This window comes from Corythoichthys intestinalis, chromosome 2, assembly GCF_030265065.1.
Source record: "Corythoichthys intestinalis isolate RoL2023-P3 chromosome 2, ASM3026506v1, whole genome shotgun sequence".
NCBI lineage: Eukaryota > Metazoa > Chordata > Actinopteri > Syngnathiformes > Syngnathidae > Corythoichthys > Corythoichthys intestinalis.
The window spans coordinates 39,195,397-39,216,063 of record NC_080396.1 but is presented as its reverse complement, the minus strand read 5'-3'; the positions used below and the strand labels follow the sequence as shown (position 1 = coordinate 39,216,063).

At 38.7% G+C, this 20,667-nt stretch overlaps 2 protein-coding genes across 10 annotated transcripts in view; both read right to left on the bottom strand.

The window, feature by feature from the left end:
* Positions 1-12,930, bottom strand: part of tns2a (tensin 2a) — a 78,041-nt gene extending 65,111 nt beyond the window's left edge. For 2 of the 7 annotated variants that reach the window (XM_057830333.1, XM_057830334.1), the window contains exon 1: positions 12,395-12,930. In XM_057830333.1, coding sequence (XP_057686316.1) covers positions 12,395-12,523 — 129 coding nt within the window. In that variant the 5' untranslated portion in view covers positions 12,524-12,930. Of the gene's footprint in view, positions 1-4,005; positions 4,908-12,394 lie in introns of those variants that run through there. The other 5 variants (XM_057830328.1, XM_057830331.1, XM_057830332.1 and 2 more) reach the window with 4 other exon arrangements.
* A 3,207-nt stretch (positions 12,931-16,137) lies between these two features.
* On the bottom strand, positions 16,138-20,620 carry LOC130910428 (PTB domain-containing engulfment adapter protein 1-like). 3 transcript variants are annotated; one of them, XM_057827738.1, is made up of 8 exons: positions 20,506-20,620; positions 20,360-20,425; positions 20,180-20,251; positions 18,651-18,749; positions 18,434-18,571; positions 18,247-18,351; positions 18,028-18,128; positions 16,138-16,672 (listed from the first exon to the last, which is right to left on the bottom strand). In XM_057827738.1, the coding sequence occupies exons 2-7, from the start codon at positions 20,402-20,404 to the stop codon at positions 18,060-18,062; spliced, it is 528 nt and encodes a 175-aa protein (XP_057683721.1). In that variant the 5' UTR covers positions 20,405-20,425; positions 20,506-20,620; the 3' UTR covers positions 16,138-16,672; positions 18,028-18,059. The 3 variants fall into 3 exon arrangements, 2 of the variants coding, with proteins under 2 accessions (XP_057683721.1, XP_057683713.1); XR_009061865.1 differs by having other exon boundaries at positions 18,247-18,362; positions 20,360-20,512; XM_057827730.1 differs by having other exon boundaries at positions 20,360-20,512.
* Positions 20,621-20,667: the final 47 nt, after the last annotated feature.

Genomic DNA, 20,667 nt, shown 5'->3' with positions numbered 1-20,667 from the left:
TTTTTAATTTTTTTTTTTTTTTTAAGGATTAAATATACTGTACAGTAGGGGTGGGAACCTCTTGGTACCTCATGATACGATACGATTTGCAATACAAACGATGATGTCACAATATGGCGATACAATGATTATCGATCCATACTAGGTCAGGAAATCATTCCAGAAAATAACTAATAAACAGAAAAAAAACTTCTTCATCCATCCTTCTGCTGTAGGTTTATCAATACTAGATGTCCAATCCATTTGTGCTGGGATGGGGGGCAACAAATGACCCCCTCCAACTTCAAACGGGCCCCTCCCACATCTATGGCCGTCGGTGGCAGCCAATGCCAGGCAACGAGTGTCATCTTGGGCCATTTCAGTTCATCCCCTGTTTATTTTCAGTCCCTTTCTGATGATTTTGGGGCATTTGAGGGTCACTTCCGGTTAATTTTCACTTACAGAACAGGAAGTGACCCAGGTCTGAATAGGCAGTGACTTAAACTCAACAGGAAGTGACCTGTAAAGGCCCCAAAATCAACAGAAGGTAACCTGTAAATGCCCCGAAAATCGGAAAGAGTGACTGCGAATACCCTGGTTTCGAATGAACGTTCATTCGCCCTTCCTGGTCTTAATGAATTGGTCATCGAACGCTGTCAATGGCAGTCATAGAGTTAATTGAGACACTTTTATAGTGAAAGATTTTGGTAGCAACTTGTTGTTTTTTTTTTGTTTGTTTGTTTTTTTTTTTAAACATTGACACCTTTTTAAAATGACATCTCGATTCTTGGCATGAGCATATCGATAACCTTTTGGGATGCTAAAGTATCATGACATACACTGGGGCAAATAAGTATTTAGTCAACCACTAATTGTGCAAGTTCTCCCACTTGAAAATATTAGAGAGGCCTGTAATTGTCAACATGGTTAAACCTCAACCATGAGAGAGAATGTGGGAAAAAAAACAGAAAATTACATTGTTTGATTTTTAAAGAATTTATTTGCGAATCATGGTGGAAAAAAGGTATTTGGTCAATACCAAAAGTTCATCTCAATACTTTGTTATATACCCTTTGTTGGCAATAACAGAGGCCAAACGTTTTCTGTAACTCTTCACAAGCTTTCCGCACACTGTTGCTGGTATTTTGGCCCATTCCTCCATGCAGAAATCCTCTAGAGCAGTGATGTTTTGGGGCTGTCGTTGGGCAACGCGGACTTTCAACTCCCTCCACAAATTTTCATGAGGTTGAGATCTGGAGACTGGCTCGGCCACTCCAGGACCTTGAAATGCTTCTTACGAAGCCACTCCTTTGTTGCCCTGGCTGTGTGTTTGGGATCATTGTCATGCTGAAAGACCCAGCCACGTCTCATCTTCAATGCCCTTGCTGATGGAAGGAGATTTTCACTCAAAATCTCTAGATACATGGCCCCATTTATTCTTTCCTTCACATAGATCAGTCGTCCTGGTCCCTTTGCAGAAAAACAGCCCTAAAGCATGATGTTTCCTCCCCCATGCTTCACAGTGGGTATTGTGTTCTTCGGATGCATGTATTCTTTCTCCTCCAAACACGAGAACCTGTGTTTGTACCAAAAAGTTCTATTTTGGTTTCATCTGACCATAACACATTCTCCCAGTCCTCTTCTGGATCATCCAAATGCTCTCTAGCGAACCGCAGACGGACCAGGACGTGTACTTACTTCAGCAGGGGGACACGTCTGGCAGTGCAGGATTTGAGTCCCTGGTGGCGCATTGTGTTACTGATAGTCGGCTTTGTTACTCTGGTCCCAGGTCTCTGTAGGTCATTCACTAGGTCCCCCCGTGTGGTTCTGGGATTTTTGCTCACCGTTCTTGTTATCATTTTGATGCCACGGGGTGAGATCTTGCATGGAGCCCCGGATCGAGGAAGATTATAAGTGGTCTTGTATGTCTTCCATTTTCGAATAATTGCGCCCACACTTGATTTCTTTACACCAAGTGTTTTACCTATTAGGCTCGAGCGTATGACATGGCACTCGCGAGGTTTCCGCCGCTCTCGCCATTGTGGAAGCGAGAAACATAAACTGAGGCATTTCAACACAGGTCGCTCTTTAAAAATGGTTGGAAATTATTGTGCGATAAAGAATTGCAACAACCGATCGAATAGAAAGGAGAATGTACAGCTCGACGGAACACCATTGAGTTTCTTCCGGATCCCTACATGGAGAAAAGGCGAGGGAAAGCTCGTATCTGAACTTACCAAACGTCGAAGAATGGCATGGGTGGCCTCGATCAGAAGGAAGGGCATAACGTTTGATTCTCCAGTTACACACTGAGTTTGCTCTATGCACTTCCACTCCGGTAAGTTAATTTCGTTTGTTTACGCAAATTTCAGTAACTTTACGCCCTAAGTCGGCCTGTTGTTAGCTATTGCTACAGCTAAACACCTAGCATGCATACATGTGCATTGTCTTCATAAGACATAATTCCTGTCGTTGCTAAATGAAAAAGCTGTAATATTTTGACGTGAGAGAGTGGCAAAGAATTTGTACACAGGCTACATTTTATGCAGCAAAATATTTGTACATCCGTGGTCACAGACTAATGTAAACACACATTGCCTACCTTTGCTAGAAAGATGGTGTTGCCGTTTGCTATGGTCATAAAGTGAAGATCCTGCACCCATCCGCAGCAAAACTGTTCGTAGCTTTGTAGCGATTTGTAGTTTCGGAATTGCTGATGAGTGTTGTAACATATACCAAACACTATATACAGCATGATGTCCATTTCGCGTAGTGGTGGAAGCTTGTCGACATCTTTATTCCATTTGTGTTCGGCTTGCTCGTGAGGGTCAACATTGTTCACATCCTTAAAATTGCTCACATATCTGTCCTTCGCCGTGGTAACAAGTTTGTCTCTGTTTCGAACTGGCAAGTTTTCCCTACATTTTTCCATCTTTGGCACTCGTAGTTGAATTGTATTTGCCGTTAAGTTTAAATGTCCCGTGATGCAGACGTGCTTCCGCAATGGCTGTGTTGTCGCAAATCTCGCACGATCCCGTGCTGCTGTGACGTAAACGCTCGAGCCTAATTGCAGATTTAGTCTTCACAGCCTGGTGCAGGTCTACAATTTTGTTTCTGGTGTCTTTCGACAGCTCTTTGGTCTTGGCCATAGTGGAGTTTGGAGTGTGACTGACTGAGATTGTGGACAGGTGTCTTTTATACCAATAATGAGTTAAAACAGGTACCATTAATACAGGTAACAAGTGGAGCCTCGTTAGACCTCGTTAGACCTCTTTGACAGCCGGAAATCTTGCTTGTTTGTAGGTGACCAAATACTTATTTTCCACTCTAATTTGGAAATAAATTCTTTAAAAATCAAACAATGTGATTTTCTGTTTTTTTTTCCACATTCTGTCTCTCATGGTTGAGGTTTACCCATGTTGACAATTACAGGCCTCTCTAATGTTTTCAAGTAGGAGAACTTGCACAATTGATGGTTGACTAAATACTTATTTGCCCCACTGTATCACAATTTCGAACCCTACTGTACAGTATACATATTGAGACATGGATCCCACACATGTGGACAATGGACATCCCATTTTGTGTCATGTAGGCCACATGTTTATAAGAAATATTTATATTGTTTGTCTATAATTTTTTAAATTACCAAATATAGTCACTTGCCCTACAAGGGGTTAAGTGTGTGACATTAACAACAAATGACTGGCTTTGACGCAGTAAGCCCGAGGGGGTGAAAGGAGTGGAGTGGGGGCGGACTGCTTAATGCATCATATGACCCCTCCAGAAGACACGCATGTCATTCGAATCAATTCAACAAGGAATCAAATTGTAATGGCTCTTCTCCTCAGGCCTAATACATACATCCAGCAATATGAACTCTACAACTTCAACAAAAAAGTGACGCTAAATTCACGCAGAAAACATGCCACACAATCCCAAGTGCGCATCACCCATCCAATACACACTTCCAGAGTTTCTCGTTCTAGTGGTAAACTAACCAGAGTTGTCACCAGTTGCTCTTACCTTGCTCGATTTCCCGCTAAACATGCTTCCTGTGGTTGAACGTTCAATGTGGGCCTCACATGACGAGGAGATCCTCCACGAACACGGCCACTCTTTTGCTCTTGCTGCTATGAGATCACTTGTTTGCTCACTCTGGTCCACCCTCCGAGTTGTGGTGGTAGCGGGCGGTGGTGGGCTGCAGCAATAGGGCGGTGCCACATGAATGGAGGGGCGCGATATTGCCGCTAGTCGCTTTGCCATTGGTCGATTTGGGGAGGGGAGCGCGAGGGCGGCCACTTCGGATTGGCTCAAACAGACAGAGCCAAACAACTTTTGGAAAAAGTCGCAGGTACAGTACTCCTTTTGTAATGTAGTCTTGTATATTGTTCATAATACAAAATATGCATTACTTTATATTTTTCTAATTTCATATAACATGATTCACACTGTTTGTTATCGTCCCTTGTTATTTTTCTGTCTGCATCAAATAACCACACTTTGCAACACAAATCCACTTTTCAGAGTTTCAATAAAACTAGGGTACCTCGTTTTTTGTTCTCACAAATACAGACAAGTAATCTACATAATATTCTGACAAAGTGCCATTTGTGATGTAAATGCATGAACCTTAAGCCGAGCAACAAATTGCATGAGCAGGAGAAACACAAAAGCTAAAAATGTACTGTATTATAATCTATGAAGTTAATTAACGTAATTATGCCATCTGTCTGTTAAATTTAACCCTTTCAGGGACAATGTTCAGTACAGTAGAGATTCATTTATTCATTCATCCTCTGTACCGCTTATCCTCATGAGGGGCATGGGGGTGCTGGAGCCTATCCCAGCTAACTATGGGCATAAGATACACCCTGATCTGGTTACCAGCCAATCGCAGAGCAAAGTAGACAGCTATTCAAAAATCGTCATTTAACCCTTTATAGGGCAACTTGCTATTTTTGATCATTCAAAAAAAACAAATACTTTATAGAAAAAAATATTAATATGACAAGGCTGAAAAAGCCGTTTCTGCACTTGCACCCCTCTTTAAAATAAATTGCTGTAATTTAAGCCAAAAGAACTGTTGTGTTTGATAGAGTAATATGTCTGCATGCTGTCATAGCAGTTACATGGTGCATTAAGCCCCTGAACTATTTTTAATTTGTCCGTTTTACCCTGGAGACCCCCGTTTACGGACACCGCTTAGACGCTTTTGTTTCAACCCAACAATAAAAAGATGGCAAGTAATATATTTATTATTTGAAATGTCTATTATATTTAGCTTAGAATAATTAAATGATGTGTAATATTTAGTTTTAAAAATGTCTTTTTAAAAATTATTTACGCGCATATTTTAAACTTTTAAATAAATTACGTCACAATGATAAAAATAGTGTCTGTAAATAAGTCATGGATATATATATATCTATATCTATAGATAGATAGATAGATAGATAGATAGATAGATAGATAGATAGATAGATAGATAGATAGATAGATAGATAGATAGATAGATAGATAGATAGATAGATAGATAGATAGATAGATAGATAGATAGATAGATAGATAGATAGATATAGGTTTTTTTTCTTTTTTTCTTCTTTTTTTCTAAGTCAGTAAGTAGATTGAAAAAAAAATAATACAAAGTTATAAAACTACATGAATACGTTTAAAATAAAAATAAAATGCACTCCGGTTAGGGCCCCAAGTATCTTTTCAAGTTGATGGGGGGTTCATAGTACAGAATTTATTGCATGATATTGACGGTGCTAAACGTCCAATCCATTCAGAGTGAGAGCCTGAGAGGCCCCACCCAGTCAAAACGTCAAATAATTGGACGTCTTGTACCGTCATTGGCACGCAATGATTAAATGAGTGCAATGTACAGGTTTTTCTTTAATCGTGAATGAAAGGGTTTTTTAAAAATGTAATTCCTTGATGTCAGTGTTTGAATAAAGTGGACAACATTCGAAAAATGTTGCGACACATTATTTTCATAGGTCAGCAACATACTGAAGTATAGCAAGGAATTTAAAGTATCCGACAGCAATCGGGCACCCCATCAACTTTTTTTTTTTTTCGGGAATGGGCTTCCATAATCAAGTGATCATTCAGGAAGAAATGTTGAAAGTCTGCAAACACAGTCCTGTGCCTCAATAACACTTTACTAGGACTACCATCTAGTGGTGAAAATTGACAACTACAGGTCATACTGACATAGACTTCTATTTTTCTGCTGTCTAAACTTCCATGTGTCGTATGCATACTAGAACACATGTCTGATGTTGAGTAACTGTATCCCTTCCAATCAAAGCAGAACTTGACTGCTCTTCTGAACATAAAGCATGTGCTAATTCAGTCCATGCCTCTAGCTCATTTGTAAGGAATGTCTGGATTTATATTGTTCTTGGAAGTTTGGAATTTCTGTATTGTTTGGTGTAATGTGAAAAGGGCCTAATGGCTGCAGTGTGTCATTGAGAATTCATGATGTAAGGTGAAAGGTAATAAGGAGATAAAGGTAATGGGCGGAGTACAACTTAGGAAAATAATGACAAGCGAGAGACAGGAAACCGATGCTTAGGGGTTGGAATGAGGCCATGCCTCGGTCACTAAAGTGGGGGAGGCTCTCACATGGAAGGAAGATGGAGTTGTGGATTTGGGGGAATTTTAAATGACTTTAGTTGATGAGGAGCCAATAAAGTCATCACCGTTTAGGGCGTGTTTGTCTGCTCTTTCCACATTAGGCAAAATTGAATACTGGTGGACGAGGCCAAATGACAAAAATGATGGCGTGGGGGCCAACAGGAAACGAGGGGAGGAGGATGAGGAGGTGGCTATAGAAGCTGGGCTGGATTGTGTAAGAAGGCACTAAGCCAAAGTGCTGATAAGGTGCAGCTGTTTAAGACCAAGAAAGCACAAGTGACGACTGGCTCACGTGTTTATGTTTATCTCAGTGATTTCTCGAGCTAAACTGGGTGAAATATTCATTTGGTATAGCGTGAACCCTCCGAAGTCGATTGCAACCAAATGTTTTGGGGTGAATCAACTCAAAAGTCAAAGTATTACCAGGTGATAATGCGCATCTTGTGAGACATCAGTTCTGTGAGCATCTGAAGGCTTTTTTGAGGTGTGGGGTTCCTGAATATAGAACAGTCCCAATGATAACAAACTGTGGTGATAACAATAGAACATGGATTTGAACTGTTTACAGCGTAGAATATGTGACTACTCAGTAGACTATGGTTATTGAAAATAACTAATCCATAATCTAGCTAGCCCCATCTGTATGTGTGGAGGTCACTAACCAAAACGATATGGGACAAATGGACAACCATTTTGCGTGAAACTGAAACAGGCCCAGATTTCATACTGCGTTGAATACATTTTTGATGTAAGATTATCATTATTTCAGTATATTTCTTTCTAATGACATTGTTTTCCACCACCCCCCCCCCCTCAAAAAAATCCCTCAGTGACGTCTTTACTCATCCTTTAATGAGGAAATTTAGTGTATTTCCGACAAAAATGTCAGAAATTGAACTACTATGTACAAGAACTGCTGTGCAGTCAGACATTGTATTCAACCACACAGTTGCTTCCTGGTCACGTCTGCAGCTCCCGCATCTTTCTTCTGATTGGCTCCAACATCAGGTGACCAGGGAAGTGTTTGACCATTTGAGGTTTGCAAGACATTACTGCATCATGAATCAACAAGTACAGTCTTGCTTGCAAAGCTACATTGGTTTAGTAAAGATAGAGAAACAGCATTTTGACAGATTTGGGAGAGATCCTACACAACAAAATGTTTTACTTCTGTCTATGCCCTACATTTTCTGTAACACAAACAAAATTTGTTGTAGCCCGTTTTTTGTCCAGGTTATTGTTTTAAAGCCACAGAACCTTTACAGCAACCACACTTAGAGAGCTGAAGCCACTTTTGTTTTCCGGCAAACATGGCTGAGAATATATACAGTTGTGTTGTCGTCTGAAGTAGCGCTATATTTACCAATAGCTGTTCCCGCAGTGCTCCTTCCTGTCTCTGGTGTGTTTATTGTGAATGCCTGCGGCTCCAAGCCACAGTCTAGGTCAATCTAAACCTTGTTCACACGAAAATTACAGAGGGAGATGGACAACTGTGATATAAAACACATAGTGACAGGCCTAATTAGTTTTTTCTAATAATAAAAAGCAAAAGTGGTTTCTATTCATGTCTTCAGTGGTGACTAACGCTCTACTGGAAGATGAAGGAAACCATGAGAATGTTACAAGTGCTGTAAAAATGTAGTTGCTCCTTCTCATTTTGTTTCTTTTTCTTTTCTTTTTTTGCATAGTTTCCCTACTGTTTAAGATCATCCAGCAAATGTAAATATCAATCATACTTTTCAAGGCTACCTGGCCTTCTGTGAAAAATGTAGTTGTCCCTTTATAAATCATGAATGAATCATGGCTAATCACATTTTTCTGAAAAGCTGGGTTCATTTCCCTGTTCAAATCATTCATCCTATTTGAACAAATGTAGTCGACCAAAATAGCTTTAAAAAAAAAAAATACAACCATCCAAAGTAATTTTAAAAAAGTTGAAAGTATTACAAAACATTTGTACAGGTATATGGGTTCAGACATACACCAAACAATAAATACAGCAGAATGTCCATTTCCCTTAATTGTGGAAGCCCGTCAACATCTTTACTCCATTTGTCTTCGGCTTGCTCTTAAGGGTCAACATTGTTCATATCCTTAAGTTAGATCACATATCTGTTGTTCGCCTTAGTAACGAGTTTGTCTCTTTATCGAACTGGCAAGTTAAAGTTTAATATCCCGCGAGCCAGACCTGCTTCCAATATGGCTGCATTGTTGTCAAATCTCACGTGATCCCCCATTCTCTGATGTTAACGCTCGAGCCTAATAGCGCACGTACACACACAAACCAGAACAGTGCGTGCAGCAAACACACACACGCAAACAGTTGCAGAGGGATATGATGGCAGAGCATTCAGAGGAAAATTTGTCCTTTACGAGGTGGAGATATAAACACTATTTCAAGTTGGTCGAAATTAAAGGAAAGAACGTGCATGTAAAGTGTAATTTATGTCCCGTGGCGAAGCTTTTGTCAACATCTGTGGTAAGCAATTCAAATATGTTTATTTTTGTTGAGCTTCAAGTGTAGGATAAATCTGTTGCTGATGAGGTGCAATAAATATTACAAGGTTCTATAACACAACTACCTGTCTGTTCTTCTCTATTCAACTGACTCAAATACTTCTCAGAAAATTTCAAATTCTTTGACATACAACAACTTCTTTTTAAAGTAACGGAAATAGTTACTTTCCCTGGTAACTAGTTACTTTTACTATAGAGTAATTCAGTTACTAACTCAGTTACTTTTTGGAAGAAGTAGTGAGTAACTAAAACTAATTACTTTTTTAAAGTAACGTGCCCAACACTGCTCGAGACTAAGACCTTAGAAAAGAAATCTTCAAGAAATTGTATCACCCTTGGAGAAAAAAGCATGTTCTATGATTTGGAGAACATTTACATCATTCAGTAGTGAAGCGGGTCCTGGAGAGGGCTTTACTCTTTTCTGTTCGATTCAGTTGCACGCAAAACAACCCTTAAATATCATCATCTTAATATCCAAATTTACGAAATGTTTACCACTACTTTCCAATACAGTATGTGAAGATCACATAAAGTTTTGATGGAACAAAGATGAATGTCAACATACAGTGGGGAAGAACAAGTATTTGATACACTGCCAATGCACTGGCAGTGTATCAAATACTTGTTCTCCCCATTGTATGTTACAAAGAGGTAACAGCTTCATGACATTTGTTTTGCTTGCTGTGTCTTCTACAAGTGTTGTCACTTATCTAAGCTCTGTGTGTTGAACAGAACCATATGGACACTAAAAAGATGCAGTTACATAACTACTGAGTCTCACTATTAATTACATTTTTGCTTTGATTACAGTCTGCTCCTTGGTGAGAAAGACATTTAGCTTTTATTAGGTGACCTTGTGTCAATCGCGATGATGCAAGTTGCTTTGGCTAACCAAGTGGTGTTTCACCATTCTCAAATATGTGCACCACAAGAATTTGATTATATAAATAAACTGACGGCAAAAATATGACCAAATGATGACCAAAATAGAACCGACAGCAATGTAGTTTATCTGTATGGTCAATAGTCTGGCCTAGCAACGGTATCCGCAATTGTGAGGTGAAACGTAACGATACCAAAGTAGTAAGTGACCATGTTAAGTCACTGACCAAATTTTCTACCAGTACAGCTGATATTCTAAATTTGAGGAAGTAAAATTGTCCTTGAAGAAATTGTTTAATAAAGACTAATTCAACTGATATTTCTTATGATGGTCATCTTTAGAGGCCTCACAGTCTCATCTGGTCATCTCTCCAAAGGGTATAAGATTAGTAGAACTTCATACATATTTCTTGACCAAATAATTACAGGAAGCCACAGTATGTGAACTGCTTCAGATACTAAAAACCTTGAGACAAACAAGTGCTTTAAAAACAAAAAGAGCCCATAAATAGATGAGACAACATCTCTTAGTGGGATCGAGCTGCTTCCCACAGACATTTACTCTAGCGAGGGTCATTCGCCGCCAGTTGACGTGGTCTAGAGGGCGCCGCATTCCCACAGTGCTCGCCATGTGATTTTGGCCCCGCAGGGACATGTGGTGCAACCAAGCATACATATTTAAATATGGAGCGCAGATGGCAAAAGGGAAACTTTTCAGTAGCCAGTAAAAAACATAATCACTTGAGACTCGATAGAACATAAGAGAGCAGGCTTATACAACAGCAAAAAATAACATATTTTAATGTTTTATCATGCCACTTTGTCACTGACAAGATAAGCACTGGCTATTAGCTACTTGACATTATTCATTCACCAGCCAGACTGCCTCATTGTACATAATGAGTGTGTCATTGCTTTACAGCGCTGACACCATCACACATTGCATCACTGCATTTGTGTCATCACAGATGTGGTGATGGGATGCCAATGTCATTGTCATCAAGTCACTTGAAAGAGAGTGGAAAGCGTGTTATGAATTTTGGATTCTTGCACTGCTATTGTGTTTTCTGCTATAACAGTCATCACGGCATCACAGTTGTTACAAACAATAAACATTCATTGAATTAAGCGTTCAATGACCTCAGCAAACGTGACTAAGACATTAGTGAAAATGACTGACTCAATTTTTTTGTAAACACTGAGCTATTATTGAGGAGAATTTAGTTAACGTCTAAAATTAACACATTTGTATCATTACTGAATAATATTGTAACACATTGTATGGGGTTTTGTAAACATTGATCCAAATTCAGTTCATTGTGTTTTTGTAAACATGTAATGTAGTCCCAAAACACATCACATAACGTACATGCTTGCCACATTAGTCATTCATTGTATTGTAATCATTGACTGCCTGTCTTCAGTTAATTCAACATTCATGTTTTTTGCAAACTTAAATAAAAACTGAATTGCAAAAAAATGTTCGTAAATATTGATGACCATTCAGTTCCAAAGGTTTCTGGAAATACTGACTTTAATCTGAAATGAAGACTGCATTGAAGACTGACTTAAATAACATACATTACTGTAATCACTGAAGATAAGTCACATTAAAAAAAAAAAAAAAAACACTGACAATGTAGTTTTTACATACATGTTTTTGTCTTCTTAAAAAAACAAAAAAAAACAAAAAAAAAACATTATACTCACATTCGTCAAACCCTTTCTTTTATCCCAGGCAATAGTAGGTAGTTTTTTTTACCTGACATGTTTCGGCGGGCACTTCAGCCTTCGTCATATATATATACTCACATGTCATCAATGTTGACAATAAATAAGACTTCAATGACATTACATATACTTAAAAGTATTTTTTTTTTTCATTACTGGAGACTTTTTTTTTTTTTTTCAATCAAAACCATTTTGGAGTGTGTTTTTATATATGTGGAATGAAATTAAGTCACAAAAAGTATAATTTGTGAACAGGGAAGACAAATTACTTGCATGTGATTTAGTTAACACTGAAGATAAAAATCTTTAATTGCATATTATTGTAATCACTGAAATGTTTTTAACAGTGAACAAAATTTAGTCCAACTTTTTGAAAACACAATATTCAATACATTTTCAGCTTCATGTTTTTACAAAAGATGATTTACTCTTTTACTTTTTTTTTTTTTTTTGTAAACATTGAATTTTATCATCATACCTAGTTATTTAAATACTGATAAATTTAGTTTTAGTTTGTAACTGTGCCGGTCACCCCCCAATAAACACTGAAGACATTGCATGTAAGCCTCTCATCCTTTGTGCCATAACTCTAATTTTAAACAATGTTTTGAATAATGCAATGCAGCGTTCCCACACTGACCTTCATGAGTCTCATCCTGCCAGTGTCACTCCTCTCCAGGCTCTGACTCTTTACATACGAGCTTCTGACCACCGGCACCGCTTGTACCAGGTCCTCCCCACACCAGTCCGAGCTCAGGATGCAACCCATGTGGGTAGATGGATCCTGACCCCAAGGATGTCTCCCCTCTCCTATCCACCTCCGGTATTTGTCTTCCTGTTCCTCCGCAAAGCTTGGAAATCAGGCTCCCGGGTAGCAGTTTTTGTCCGCTAGAAAATGAGGGGATGGAGGCCCTTCCCCTTTTGCTGGCTCTGGTACAGCCTGGCTCAACACGCTCAAAGCAACAGAGGGGAGAATATGCTCACCCCCCTTTCCTTTCCAAGTATACTTTCCAAAACACCTCTTACTCAACTCCATGCTGGCACGTGTAGACCCATTATTCTGCTTTTCCCACACACTCCCTCCCTACTTGACCAATTCTTTCAAATTTCCTGGACACATCTATGCTCTTTTCAACCTTCTGTCACACCCTTCCCACCCCAAGAACACATTTCTCTTTCCTTCGCCCGCCTGCCAGCCCTGCCTCTGCTGCTCTGCTCAGTTACCTCACTCTTATATATACAATTACCTCTCTGTTCTAACCCCCTCCCCTCATCTCATCTCCTTGGGCTTCCTTCCCCCAGATGCAGGCAGCCTCCCCTCAGCCATAAGCACATTGTTGGTATTGTCTGGAAAACAAGCGAGAAAACCACAGCAGTGACGGCGGCTGCTAGGATGCTTGTCACACAACTGACTCAGCCTCAGCCTCTTGTTCACTGTGGCCAAGTATGTAAACAACATCTATTCAGGCATTTGCTTTTAGAATGTCTAAAAAAGGAATGAAGTACTGAAACAAATCACTTAAAAATACACCAAACTTTTTCTCTCCTTTTGTTTATTTTTAAACTACTCTGTTCAGTGTTGTGATAGTTGTGCATGAACTCACGAGGCTTGCACAAGAGAGAGCGGATCCCCTTAAAAGGCAAATTCTCCCTTCACCTCCTCAAGCCCCCACCTTACCCTTGAAAGCTTTGTTATTATTACAGGCATTTTGCTTCAAGAAAGACTTTCCTTGAACCTGAATCCATCCATGAGACTAGAAAACCCCCTAAAGCCCAGCATTTTACAATCTCACCTTTCTTTATGTGTTTTTGCGCTCAGACATGACCTCAGTTTGCAGTCTTTATAATGATCCCTCCTCCTGGTTTTATTTGGTGTCAAATGAACCCCTTTTAATCAACTGCTAATTCCACACTTGTACCTAGTGCAATTCTGAGTTTCCACTTGTGGAATCATGGGGAAAACAAGCTTTTCAAAAGTTTGCTCTGGTTGTGTTTCTTTGGGCAAAGTGCTGGGGATTTCAGCTGCAGCAACCAGCAAACTTGGCATAAACAGTCTATACTCAGTATGTAGTCTGGATGAATAAAGATTAACGGCTCACTTCTGGAAGAGGATGAAATGAGAATAAGATGGAACAACACTAGGTCAGAGAAAACACAAAATGATTCCAAATATGGCAAAACATGTAAGAAAGGAGTTGTCAGGAAAGTTTATTCTTCCTATCAGGGAAATGAAGGTGCCACGTTTTGAATGTTTTGGCGGTGGGTGACTGTCATTATGATACGAGTTTAGAATATGTTTGTTCTGCTGCTGAAACCCGGGTGGGGGGGTGACAGTGTAAAGCTTCATAAAGCATTGCTAGAAGTCAACGCAGGTCTTTTTAAAAAAGTTTTTCTCTCTCTTATTTATTAGCAAAATGCAACGCTGACATGTTGAGCACAGTTTTTTTTTCTTCCAGAAGATGTGTTATTTCCTTCGAGTTCTTTCAATGTAAAAAATGCTGAATGTACATTGTAAAAAAGGGGGGGGGCAGGATTTTCAAGACAACTGATTTCAATTGACTTTGTTTTGATGGGAAAACTTGTTAAGTGAAGTTATTGACGAAAACTCAAACTTTTAAGTTAACTGAACTTAACGTTAAATAAGCAGAACAAAACATTTTAAGTAAACTGTAGTCACGTTAGTAAAAACAAAAAGGTGAAAGGAATTGTAACCTCTTCGATCAAGTGCATCCCAGAAGAATCATGTTTCAGATATATAACAGAATTTCATTTTTTATGGGTGTTAAGCGCATTAGCTGCACCCCGCAGGCGCTCTGGCATCCAATACATAGGTTGAGAAAGACTCATCACGCGAACTACGGAACTTTAAGTTAAAACAACTGATTTTTATCAAGTTGAGAACACGAAAGAATGAATTTTGAATACTTAAAAATAACAAATACGGAACAAAATTACAATTTTTGTTGTTGTGGCGAATTAAAATCTTATGGTAGCACAATTGGTTCGAAGCTTTATTATTGTTTTACAGTGTTTCCTATGCCTGTGTGATGTTACCTACCCCATAAAGCCCCGGCCTAATATAACACTATATTTTGATAAAACGCTGGCAAATGTATTGTAGTTACCTTCCATGGGAAAACAACCTTTGAAAGACTTGAAATGGAAAAAATAGATTACTGTATTTTTCAGACTGTAACTCGGTTTTTTTTCATAGTTTGGCTGGGGGTGCGATTTATACTCTGGATCGATTTATGTGTGAAATTACTAACACATTATTATATCATTTCACATGTTCTTTGGGTGTTTTAGAGTGACACCAATGGTTTGGTAAACTTGTTAGCATGTTCTTTATGCTATTGTTATCTAAATAACTCTTAATAGCTACAGTATGTTACGTTAACACACCAGCCACGTTCGCATTTCGTTGTTCATGCATCATGTAACATTATCATACTGTACACCAGGGGTGCCCAATCCCGGTCCTCGAGGGCCCCTATCCAGCTTGTTTTCCATGTCTCCCTCCTCTCACGCACCTGAATCAACTAATCAGGAGTGTTATCAGGCTGCTGCAGAGCTTGCTGATGAGCTGATCATTTGATTTAGGTGTGTTAAAGGAGGGAGACACGGAAAACAAGCTGGATAGGGGCCATCGAGGACCGGGATTGGGCACCCCTGCTGTACACTTATTCAGCATATTGTTCTCTATTGTATTTTTATTTTAAATTGCCTTTCAAGATGACATATACGTTCTATGTGTTGGATTTTATCAAGTAAATTTCCCCCAAAAATGCGACTTATACTCCCGTGCGACTTATATGCTTTTTTTCCCTCTTCATTGCGCATTTTTGGGCTGGTGCTACTTATACTCATACGTGACTTATAATAAAAATACGGTATTTATTTAGTTATTTTTGTCGGCGTTAACCCTATCAGGCCTGCAACATGATGCAATTGTCAGAGAATCCCAAAATTTGAAATATTATTCTCAATGGAATTTTTTTTTTTTAAAAAGAGAGAAAAAAGGAAAAATCAAAATGAATATGTGTGATAAGCGCTCTAATATCTGTGAGCCTTGCTAAATCCTGTTTTTTTTTTCACCTCATGAAACCTGCAGATGCACGTCTTGATTTGCATCCATCCATTTTTTTTGTTTTTTTGAGAAAGACATTTCTAATTTCTCAATTACAGTCTCAAAATCATGAAATTCTAAGCGTATGAAACATGATATATTTGGATATAAAGGGTTAACAAGACTGTAATTTACGGACTCTCCACTTGCTTGCGCTGTTGCATTTAAATTGTGTTTTCTTCCACTTTTGAAAGTTAACGATAGAAAATGTTACTGTGCTCACAGTCAGGTGTTGCAATAATTTTTCTTCTTATGTAGTTTTGTGGGATTTTGTACTATGACGGATGCATATGATAAACTATTATTGATATTCCAGTACAAAGATGGTATGTGGTTTATTTGGTTAGAATTAAATCTATAAAACAATGGAATACATTGCGTTTTTCTACAACCATTTTTTTTCTCTATTAGTTTTCAGGATTTTTTTTTTATTTGGAGTATACAATAATATTTTTTTAATTGCCATTACCAATGTTTAAAACAGAGAGCCAAGAAAATACGACAATCACATCAGCAGTTAGACAACTATGAAAATAGCCCAGACATGATTATTACAATATTTGTACAAATAAATCATATCCTTGTTAAACAATCATTTAATCAGAAAAATGTTTGTTTAAGAGTAAAATAAATGTACTGAATACAAAAGACGGAAAATGATTGTCATCGAAAGAATGGAAGGAAACTGATATCAAAAGTCAGGTCACAACCCATCATGTCCAAAATGATGTGGTGATTCTGCAGAGATAAAAAGATTCCACGTTGAAACTCTGTACAACGTAAACCAATCTGCCAAAAGCGAAACAAAACAGAGAAAAATTGTGAGTATATTAGTTTGATAGTAGAAAACTGACTTCAATAGCTTGACTGCCAAGCACAGATTCAAAAGTGTCAATTAAATTGAGGCAATAATTTAAAGGTCCCCTACCATCCAATTTTGTTTTATAATGCATTTTTATTATTATTATAACTTCTGACCAGTGTTGTCAGTAACGCGTTACTGTAAAATGATTACTTTCTTTCAGTAATGAGTAATCTGAAATGTTCCAAACCAGATTACAAACCAGTAATCTGATTGAAATTAGTTTCCTTAGTGTATGTGTGTTACTATTTTGTTATTGCCTCATAATGTATGCAGAATGAAGAATATTGTAGTCATTTCCGAAGAGCATTTCGAAAAGAAAATGCTACAAGGGTTTCCCGCTGCAGATTGAAGAATATTGTAGTCATGTACGAAGAGCATTTTGAAAAGAAAATGCAACGAGGGTTTCCCGCTGCGTGCTCGTTTCAATGGTAACCGCTGACAGTTGCTTCCTGTTTTGGTCTCGAGTCACACGCGCTAAGTGCAGCCACAAATTGAGATGTGCGAGGGAATATTGATCTGTGTATGTCCATGAATGAATGTGAGTATTTTTCCTTCATTCTGGAGGGTTCCAGCGAAAGGTTGGGCCCCCTACATGCGCGGCCGTTTCGTAGCGTGTCAACGAAGGGTAGTCATCGCTCCAAGTTGGCAAGCATTGTTTACATCATATTTGTGTTTCACATGTATGCCGTGACGTGACATGTTCGTTCAGTATCTTTGGGTTGTGTTGTAAGTCCAATTGAGTGTAAAGTGCTTAGTTGCTGCCATGTATAGTGGCCAAATTGACCGCGTGTGTGCATGGCGTACTTCCGGGTTGTGCTCGCGCATCCGCGCTCTACCCCACCCCCACCTTTGTGTTTATTGTACTGTGCAATTCACTTGTGTGTTGCTGATTATTGTGCACTCAATTTGCATTGTTTTACATTGGCACTGATATGCTGTTAACTCTAACCCCTAAACCCTAACACGAACTTTTGACATTAGGCTTAATCTTCAAGTGACAACACTGTTTCTGACCTTCCTTTGCAAGGCAATTATTGCGGTCAGACATGCAAATAAGATTTGTTCTCAGTAATTCATCTGCTGAATTTAAATATACTAGTAGAATAGCTATTGGCGATATCTTGGCAGTCAAACGTTGTGACTCAGACTACATCGAGAACTCGAGTTTCGATCATTCCAGTGGTGGGATGTACAATAAGTGCTACTATAATAAACACGTATATATTGTAAATTATTCCTTTTCATCACAATTTAAAATTATAATTAGTATAAAAATTACCTGCAGTTGCAGAAAGATTCCAAGCCCAAATATTATTGTTGATTAATTTTGTCTGCAAGCCTTCTCTTCAGCTCTGAATTCTCTTTTTGCAGCACTTTATTCTGAAAGTGACAACAATAAGAACACAGGACAGTAATAGTATTACTATTAGAGTACTATTATACTGCTCTATGAATATCCTACACAGTAACGATATTCCTGCAGTGCAGGGCTGCCAACCTTGTGTCTGAGGGCTTCAACTATCAGGTCTCGACTTCCTTTGTAACTTTCCTCTTTTTTGGTAGCTCGGAAAACATCGCCAATAGTGGAGACCAGCACGTGTGCCTTGGGAAGAGCTTTGGAAGGTGAGGTCCATAGTACACCGATAGGCCACGTACGGTTCATGTGTGTGTGAACTCATACTCACCAAAGTCTCGCTCTTAAACAGGTAGCAGTGGTACATGTCTACAGCAGGGTGCTTGGCCACAAAGCCAAACACTTTGGGCGACGAAGGCATGACAGCGCAGAAGGAAATTGTGGGTAAAGGGCAGGTGTATAGCAGAAACTAACAGGAGGAGAAAGTCATGTCACATGCTAGATTGCATTGAGGTCTACAGTATGTTGCTTTGGGGAGGTTTGCTCACCTTGGTTTTGTTCTCCAAAATGTCAATCCCACTCAGCGAAACAAAGATATGAACTTTACTTTTCTTTGCAGCCTTTTCTAAGGCATATGGGTCAGGAGACTGCATGTGATTAAATGGGGAAAGCCTTATAAACAGCACAATATTATTATTTCACAATATAATGGGATTAAATAAAATTACAACCCCTAGCAAAAAGTATGGAATCACCAGTCACGGATGAGCACTCACTCAGACATTTTATCATGTAGAAAAAACTCAGATAAAAAGCTTGAAAAAAAATAATGAGTTAGTTCAAAAGTGCAACTCTTTAGCATTCAGAAACACTAAAAGAAATTACTATAAAACATTGTGGTGGTCAGTAAATGTTACTTTTATAGAGCAAGTGCAGGGAGATATATATGGAATCACTCCATTCTGGGGAAAAATATGGAATCATGAGAAACAAACATAGAAATAACAATCAAATCACATCTCTAGTATTTAGTAGCACCACCTCTGGCTTTTATGACAGCTTGCAGTCTCTGAGGCATGGACATGGTGAGTATTCTTCATCAATTTGGCGCCAACTGTCTTTGATTGCAGTTGCCAGATCATCCTTGCAGGTCGGGGGAGCCTTGCTGTGGAACCCCCCCTTCCCAATTTCAACCACAGGTTTTCAATAGGGTTGAGATCTGGGTTATTTGCAGGCCATGACATTGCCTGGATGAGTCTTTCTCCAAGGACTGCTTTAACAGTTTTAGCCCTGTGACATGATGCATTGTCATCTTGGAAAATGACAATCATATTTTCAATTGAAGGGATAAGAAAGCTGTCTAAAATTTCAATGTAAACCACAGCCATCTCCCCAGTGCCTTTGCCTGACATGCAGCCCCTTACCATCAAGGACTGAGGGAATTTTTATGTTTTCTTCAGGCAGTCATCTTTGTAAATTTCACTGGAACAGTACCAAACCAAAGTTCCAGCATCATCACCTTGTCAAGAGTCAAGAATCTGCACTGGACAAGGTGATGATGCTGGAACTTTGATTCCATACATATTTCCCTGCACTTGCTTTATAAAAGTAACATTTACTGACAACCACAATGTTTTTTATTCATTTATTTTAGTGTTTCTGAATGCTAAAGAGTTGCACTTTTGAACTAATTTTTTCAAGCTTTGTATCAGAGTTTGTTCTACATAAAATATCTGAGTTAGTGCTCGTCCGAGACTGGCGATTCCATACTTTTTGCTAGGGGTTGTATATAATTAGAAAGGTTGCCTTTCCACTATGGGGAGCAAAATATGTTTTTTAAAGATACACCTGACAATACTTATTCCACTTGAATGGTTCACATCACTATGACCATCACACAAATAAACACCTATAGGCCTACATGTCTGACCGTGTCAGCCAATACTAATCATCTTTATAAAGGTATATTGTTGAATATGTGCACATTGGATCTCTTTAGATTTTGCAGGTGTACCTTTTGGCTGTCATCATTTAAAAAAGGTTATGGGTGTAAATAACTTGCTTTTGAACTTGATACCTTGAGGCTCTCAGCTGCTTCTTCCAGGATATTTAGTCCGTTGGGGCGTACCACCTCTACTCGCCCCATAAACTACATTAAACCAAACAGGGTGATATGCAGAAGAAGACAGGCTTATAATATGGCTTTGCCTACACAATACATTTGTAGATGTCAAAGTCAACAATCATGTACACGTACCTTTACTGTAAAAGAGATCTCATTATCTTCTTCTGTGTCACTCATCTTTCCTGGTAGCTGGTTCAGCTATTTATAATATACATATACACGCAGAGAACTGAATAAAGCAACCCAATACTTGAATAAGAAACATAACTTGAGTTTACCTTTTGGAAGTGCAGTAGACAATATAGGGTGTTCTCTTGTGAATAGGAGTAAAGTCTACAGTAGTTACTCAATAACTTCAATCTTTTTTACTATCCTTTATCAGGTATTTATGGGGACCAGCAGTATACGGGGTAAAAAAATAAATAAAAGCGACACAAAAC

What these genes read in the sequence shown, in the direction of transcription:
- LOC130910428 (XM_057827738.1), bottom strand. Translation starts at nt 20,404, where the DNA reads ATGAGTGACACAGAAGAAGATAATGAGATCTCTTTTACAGTAAAG. An exon ending in TTTTGGAGAACAAAACCAAG is followed by an intron (nt 18,572 to 18,650) that starts GTGAGCAAACCT and finishes TCCTCCTGTTAG; the next exon opens with TTTCTGCTATACACCTGCCC. An exon ending in TTGAAGCCCTCAGACACAAG is followed by an intron (nt 18,129 to 18,246) that starts GTTGGCAGCCCT and finishes TGTCACTTTCAG; the next exon opens with AATAAAGTGCTGCAAAAAGA.